Raw genomic sequence first — 7,041 nt, 5'->3', positions numbered from 1 at the left:
TCCCTTCCCCAAAAAAAAAAAAAAAAAAAAATTTAAATTACAAGTCATATAGCAGTATATTTAGACACCTAAATAGAGTCTGGTTTTGAAAATGAAATCATGTATGTAGTTGTATTCCTCCATGTGTCAAATCCAAAGCTATACAACGAGACTCCTGAAGGGACAAATCTAGGTACCGACAGAGACACGTTTCCGAATTCCCATGTTTCTTTTTTCTTTTTTTTTTCTTCAGAACCGAGGATTGAACTCAGGCCCTTGAGCTTGCCAGGCAAGCGCTTATTCTACTGAGCCATCTCCCCGGCCCCTTTTTCGGATTCTTTTTTTCCCCCCATGTTTCACTGAGCATCAAAGCCACCAGTCTTTTAGTTCTCTTCTTGTGCGTTATTCTGTATCCACATTCTCTCCATCTGATTGGATCCCTGGATTTAATTTCGTTTTCTGTGTGACATTGTCTGCAGATCGATTTCACTGGCTGCTGCTTTGGGGCTGAACGTCCTACTGAATGTCCACTGTTAGTGTCCGGTCTGGGCGCCACCGAGACGGTTCCCACTGTGGTGTTTCTAAGCAGAACCTCCAGGATCGAACCCCAGCTGCTGGCTCTGCCAAAGCAGGCACTTTGGTCCGCTGAGCTATCAGGCCGGCCCTTTTAATAGGATTCTGACATATTAAAAATGTCAGAGCCTTTTACCTAAAAATGGAGAGATATAATTTCAAAAGCTACTATGAAAACTGATCACCCTCACTTGGACTTAAGGAGCAGGTGACCCGGTGCTCTGGAACGCTTGCTCGGCTTCCGGCTCTGGGGAGTGGTAGCGTTTCAAGCAAAGTTTATTGCGTATAATTAGTGTGTGGTTTATGGGTTTTATGTACACAGTAAAAAGCTTACTCTAGTGGCAAATTAACACCCAGGGGCTCAGATAGTTGCCCTTTTTCGGTTTCATGACAAGAGCAGCCCAAATCTACTTGGTAGGCACAGATTCCAGGGAAGGTGCAGTTTTGTACTGTGGCCCATGCTGCACCCTAGATCTGGGGACTCCTCCTCTGCACTTTCGCTGCTCTGTGTCCCCTTACCTGTGTCATCCCCCACCCCCTCACCTGTCCCACCCCTGCCTTTGACAACTTCTGTCTGTCCCTGTTGTCTGCCTCTGTGTATTTGGGTTTTTTTCCTTTTAGATTCCACATATAAGTGAGGTCGCACAATAGTTTCTCTGTCTAGAAGATTTCATCTAGCATAATACCCTCCAGTCTCGGATGTGGCAAGTTGCAAGGGCTTCATTTTAAGGCTAAATCATATTCCGTTGTATATATGTACCATGGGGTTTTTTTTCTATCATCTTCCTGTTCTAGTTTGAATTTTCAAATCATTCTTTTCCCTGTTAGGGATAAACATCAGGAACGGCGTGCTCCTAAACACAGGGAAGGACTTCCCTTCCTCGAGTCCGTGGTCCAGCTCTGCCTTGTCTGGAAAGTCTTCTGGGACAGTGTCGGTAGTCAGCAAGATGAATTCAGGTGAGTAATGATTGTCAGCTCCTGGACGGCAAAAATCAAACTCTGTGGCTGCCTCAAGGTGGACGCAGTGCTGTGGGACGAGGCCGCTCTGGTGTGAAGACAGGCCTGTCCTCCTCTCCCTCCCTTGGCAGCAGGCCTTGGGCAGGTCCCAAAGCTGTGCCCGCCAGAATCTCTGCAGAGTGTAGCAGGCTCCTTCCGGGTCCAGGATCTGGGTCCTACCACCCCAGCCTCCATGCAGCAGGCGTTGCCTTTCGAGGTGGAGATGGACTTGGCCCTGCCTCCTTTGGCCAGCTCGGCTCTGTGTGATGACCCAGTCTTCAGCCCAGGGCATCTTGTCCCTTCGGTTGGCAGGTGGGCAGTTTGGGGTCCCTGCCCACCGTAGCAGGCCCTCCGTGCCATGGAGAGAGCCACCTGCCGCTGCTGCCTCGCCTTCCATGTGGCGGTGAAGGCTGCACCTTCGCTTTCCCACCTCTGCCCTTTTGACCTCATTTACTTTAAGGAACACAAAACAAGAAATGGTGTGTGACACCTGTGTCCCTGCCACCTAATGTGGGAAGGCCAACCCTGAAAAGGCACAAGCCTGGACCTATATCTAATAGTATCAAATATGGTGTCGTAATTTATTACTTATACTTGATCATTATTTAATTCCTCCTCTTCTTGACAGTCACATCAGCTGTTCAAGGCTGTGGCTTCTAGACAGGGTACTGAGGTGCACATTCTTGTGTCCCCATTGTCGTGCCAAAGTTTCTGTGGTGGAATGAGCGTGCCCAGTTGAGGGCACGCATGCATTCAGCGGTGCAGATGTGGGCGCAGTGCGGCCCAGCAGGGTGTGGGGGCTGCACGCCTTGCTCAGTGCCACCTGGTTCTGTGCTGACCTGGTGGCTGCGAAGTGGCACCTGATGGGGCTTAATCCTGCATGTGCTGTTACTAATGGCATTCGTTATCTTTCCTTGTATTTGTGGATTCTGCCTTTCTTTCCTTCTGTCACTTACGCTTCCCTTTCTTCTTCCTAATTCTTTCTACACCGAAAACACAGAGCGTTCCCTCACCACAGCTCCCTGTGCAGGCACGCTAGCCGCCTCCTCCCAGCATGGGTGGCCCCGCCGAGGTCCTTCCGTGCTGTGGGACAGGGCAGTGCCCACCGTTCTTCCGGGTGGAGCTGCTCTTGTACGCGGCCAGTCGTAGCCATTCTCCATCATTCCTTGTAGGGCCAGCCTTGTAAGAGAATTACCAGGCGTGCCGGCACACACCTGTGATGCCCGCACTCAGGAGGCCAAGGCGGGAGGTTTGCTGCAGCTCAGGGCCAGCCTGAACTGTGCGGGAGACTGTGAGAAAAAAATAAATAAATAAACGTACCAACAACAACAACAACAGAGAAGCAACGTAGGCAGTTACGCCTGCCCGGCCCTGATGGCCTGGTGCTGCCCCCTGCAGTGCCATTGGGCTCCCAGGACCCCAAATGAGCAGCGTACACTTGCAGCTGTGAGGGGTGCAGATGGGGCGTAGTGTCTTTGCTAGCTATTCATTTTTCTGATTAGCAGCAGGAACATTCCATGTATCATAATGCCTAAATAATTAAGGTGATCTGTGTTGGTCAATAAGGGAATGCTTATAGGAACCACATTTAGTCATACTTCAAAGTCTGTATATACTGACATGGAGTATAGTCTATATTATGGAGCAGAAAAAGCAAGCTGCAGAACAGGCTAAACTTATTGTTACAAAAATTGAAATGCCCAGTATCCTTTCTGTGATTTTAACAAACAGCTCTCTGATTGGCTCCTCTCGCCACCTGCCTCCTGGTAGTAGGGCTCAGGGCGCGTTACTGAGAACACGCTGCTCTCATCACAGTTCTTTTCTTTTCCCTGAAAGCAAAACCTTCTTTCTTCACTGGTCTGCACTACTCTGTATAGCCGTTGGTGTCACATCTGTGTCGCTGTGTAACACGAGCTTTTGCTTTTGCACATCAGTTGGTTCCGGCTCTACAAGTTCTAGTGGACTGACTGGAAATTATATCCCTTCCTTTCTGAAAAAAGAACTTGGTTCCGCTCTGCCGAGAATACACCTGGCGCCTATTCCAGACCCTTCCCCTGGTAAGCTGTGTTTCTAACTATTCATAAATTTGACTCAACATTTACTGAGTGTCTTGGTTACTTTTCTCATTGCTGAGATGCCTGGAGTCAAGGGAGGAAAGATTGATTGGGCTCACCGTCCGTAGAGGTTCGGTCCACAATCTGCTGACTCCAAGGCAGGTGGCACAGGGCAGAGGGCACTGCAGAGGAAAACAGTGCCTGGCAAGCAGAGACAGCAAAACCTCTGAGGGGCAACCACAGCCCTTTCTGTGCCTTATATCTTATCCAGGCTACTTATGGCGGGCAGCACCCCCGCCCTCTGTCCAGTGCCCTTGAGCCTAGCGTCACACCATCAATCAATCCCAGCATCACACACCCAGATCCAGCCACCTCTGCAGAGCCCCACCTGTGACCACGTGAGGCCATGGGGGGCGTCTAGATACATCGATTGCTCGATTACATCGACTGAATGATTGCTCTGTGCCAGGCATCTGCCGGGAACGCACCAGTGCCTGAGACAGACAGAACTCTGCTCTCAGAGAGCTTGCACCGTGCAGACGATGCTGGAGCCACCCCAGTGTCAGATGCTCATTGTGCTAAGGAAAAAATAAAACAGGAGGGAGGTAGAGCTTGTGGGGGTTGGAGTGTGAGGTACAGAGTACGATTTTAGCCAGAGAAGCCAAAGAATAGCTCACTGCAAAGGAGTCACTGAGCAAGGCTCGGAGGAAGCGAGTGACCGTGGGATCGGTGTCGGGAAGACTGTCCCAGATGGCAGTTCTCCCACACATGGGGCCTGGCAGGCCCAGCAAGGGGGTCAGAGTGCCGTGGGGGGAGCGAGGTCAGAGTTGCAAGAGGAGGCGGGGTGAGGAGAGGTCTCGGGCTGTGTCTGAGGCCCCCAGCGGGCCCCAGGTGCGCTCCGGAGCTGCTGAAGCGTTCAAGCAGAGGAGAAGCAAGCGACCCATTAGCCGTGCTCACGGGCTCGTCCAGCCCGCGAGCTGTCAGTAGACCTCGTGGGAGGTAAGAGTGACACCCTTACTGCGGACTGGACGGCTCGTACTAGTTGGAGAACTGGAGCTGTCTTCACTGGGAGGAGGAATCCAAGTGCGCCCCAAGCTTGAGCTTCTCACGCGCTGACGTTTCTGTCACCGTGATCACGTGTGCCTCCTGGCTGCTCGAGGCCCCTGTCATCGGCCATTCTGTCTCTTCCCTTGCAGGCTATTCTTCTCTGAAGGCCATCAGACCTCATCCTGGGCGACCTTTCTTCCACACGCAGCCAAGAAGCACCCCTGGCCTGAAGCCCCGGCCTCCAGCCGCCCAGCCAGTGCACGGCCGGACAGACTGGGCTTCCAAGTACCCATCTCGGCGATGACCATCTTGGCAAAAGGGCCTTTGGCAGGGCCCGCTCTGTCCCTCGCCACCTGGCGCTGGCCTGTAGGCAGGGTGTGGGTGGTGTAAGGGCAAGCCAGCGCTCTGGGGTCGTTCTTCAGAGCTTCGATATTCTTTTTAAAAGTTTTTTTACATATTGATTTGAATGCAATACCCTCTTTTGGTATAAAATTATTTTATTCTAAAACTAGGTCTCATTATTTTCTTAAATAACATTTTGTATATATGGATTATGTTTTAGCATTTTGTACCGTCAACTTTATAATGAACTTTTTAAAGATTAAGTGATTTTTCCTTTGGAGTTCCAGATAATATTTTATACGGATTTTGAAAAATGTAATAATATTGATGCAGTATTGCAACAAGGTGACACTTAGGCCATGAGACAAAGGGTCATTTACTCGGTTCATGCAGATACCAGCTTGGGGTTACATTCGTAGTGGCTTTCTTGGACTGACTTTAAGGCAGGAATCCTTGGTTTATCCTAGTACCGTGTCACTTTTTTGAGACCGCTGTGCTACCCTAAAGGCACTGTCGTGTCATCCACTTCACTTTACCTCTGTTTCCTGGAACAAACAGCACTATGAATATGTTTTACAATTTTTACAGCACCCAAGACCTAAATGAACCCAACGTTAATCGTGCTAAGCTGGCGCATTCTATTTTCTTCTATTTTTGAAGTCAAATTGTCTAAATACTCATAAAAGGAAAGCTTTATGCCATCAAAGAGTTTCACATAAAGGTTAACCCAGTCAGTTAATCTTACGTTCCTGGCAAGTTGCATGACTGAAGAAGTTTCAAAGCAGCAGCAGATGTTTTATTCCAAAATCTGAGATGGAATTTCACATTCACCTTAGTTCTCCAGCCCTGACAAGCCACAGCTCAAGAATAATCTGTGTCCTAGATCAATTCTCAGGACGTTTGGGGGAGCAGAGAAGACGTAGGGCAGGGCACCCACTTACCAGGAGGTCATGGTTGCCACAATGTTAGTGTCCACAGTGTGCCACATTCAGACTCCTAACTTGTACAGTTTCTTTCGAAAGTAAGAACTCTGCTTGTTGCGTGGAGGCTGACCCATTAAGAGGAATGTTTACAGCACTTTCACAGATGACAGAGGTAGTTTGGAAACGAAGAGGCAGAAGGCCCACTTGCATCCATCACTACACGCCCGTCTGCCTGTCGCGCTATACCTTCTGGGCAACGGTGAAAGCTGCAGAAATCCTGACTGTGTTCGGACTCGAGTTCTCCCAGGGCCCAGACGACTCTCTTTTGGTTCCAGTTTCCAGGAGGCAGCAAAGCAAGTCTCATGAAGTAATGAAATTTATAGATGAAAGTGGTAGGTCAAGGAGGGCGCAGACACGCCATGTGATTCGGCCTGACGGGTTGGTAGATGATCGTCTGGTGTATTAACAACGTGTTGCAGCCTCGAGCAAGTTACCATGACTCAGAAGGGCTCATACCTAAAGTCCAGGAGTGACGCACACGTTGGAGAATCCAACTCCAGCGCCTGGGGGCCTGCAGGGCGGGAGAGACGAGTGGATGCGGATCGGGTGGGCAAGGCTGGCCTGCTAACGCTGAAGGCAAAGCTTCCGAAACTATGTGCAAGCACAATTGAGCTGCATTCCTTTCTGTATTATAGTCTCCATTTATTAGCTAAAGAAGCAGCAGAATATGTGTTCTCAGAGACGAGTCCTTTACTGTGAGGTTACTATTTATTTTCTCTTTCTGTATTATATATAGAAAATAAACTAAGCTGAAAGCTTACCCAGCTTTCTGGAAAGCTGGTTTTAGATTGTAAATATTCCGTAGAGATGCGGACGGATTGGCAAGCCCATATTCTCTGCACTCTAGCCTGTGTTTAGGACATTACATTTTTTATATCAGAAAACCTAGTTACTTGATTATTACATATCTTAAAATTGTTTTCCTGCACTGTTGTGGAGCCCAGTTCCCGGAGCACTTCATGTTTTCTTCCATCTCCTCTTTTCCTTAACCGGCAAACAGCTTCCCCTGGGAAGTGAACCACATGCATTCACCTGGACACGAGATGCTGGTCCACAGATGAGACGAC

General features: G+C 49.3%; 1 protein-coding gene across 2 annotated transcripts in view; it reads left to right on the top strand.

Moving 5' to 3' along the window:
• Window positions 1–7,035, top strand: part of Ick (intestinal cell kinase) — a 58,242-nt gene extending 51,207 nt beyond the window's left edge. Inside the window, exons 12-14 of one of the 2 annotated variants that reach the window (XM_023704831.1) lie at window positions 1,381–1,509; window positions 3,549–3,605; window positions 4,799–7,035. In XM_023704831.1, the coding sequence (XP_023560599.1) occupies window positions 1,381–1,509; window positions 3,549–3,605; window positions 4,799–4,953 (341 nt within the window). In that variant the 3' untranslated portion in view covers window positions 4,954–7,035. Of the gene's footprint in view, window positions 1–1,380; window positions 1,510–3,482; window positions 3,606–4,798 lie in introns of both variants that reach the window. The other variant, XM_023704830.1, reaches the window with a different exon arrangement.
• Window positions 7,036–7,041: the final 6 nt, after the last annotated feature.

Source organism: Octodon degus, unplaced genomic scaffold (assembly GCF_000260255.1).
Source record: "Octodon degus isolate 3935 unplaced genomic scaffold, OctDeg1.0 scaffold00205, whole genome shotgun sequence".
Taxonomy (NCBI): Eukaryota; Metazoa; Chordata; class Mammalia; order Rodentia; family Octodontidae; genus Octodon; species Octodon degus.
The sequence above is the reverse complement of the archived record's forward strand: the minus strand, read 5'-3'. Positions and strand labels throughout refer to the sequence as shown.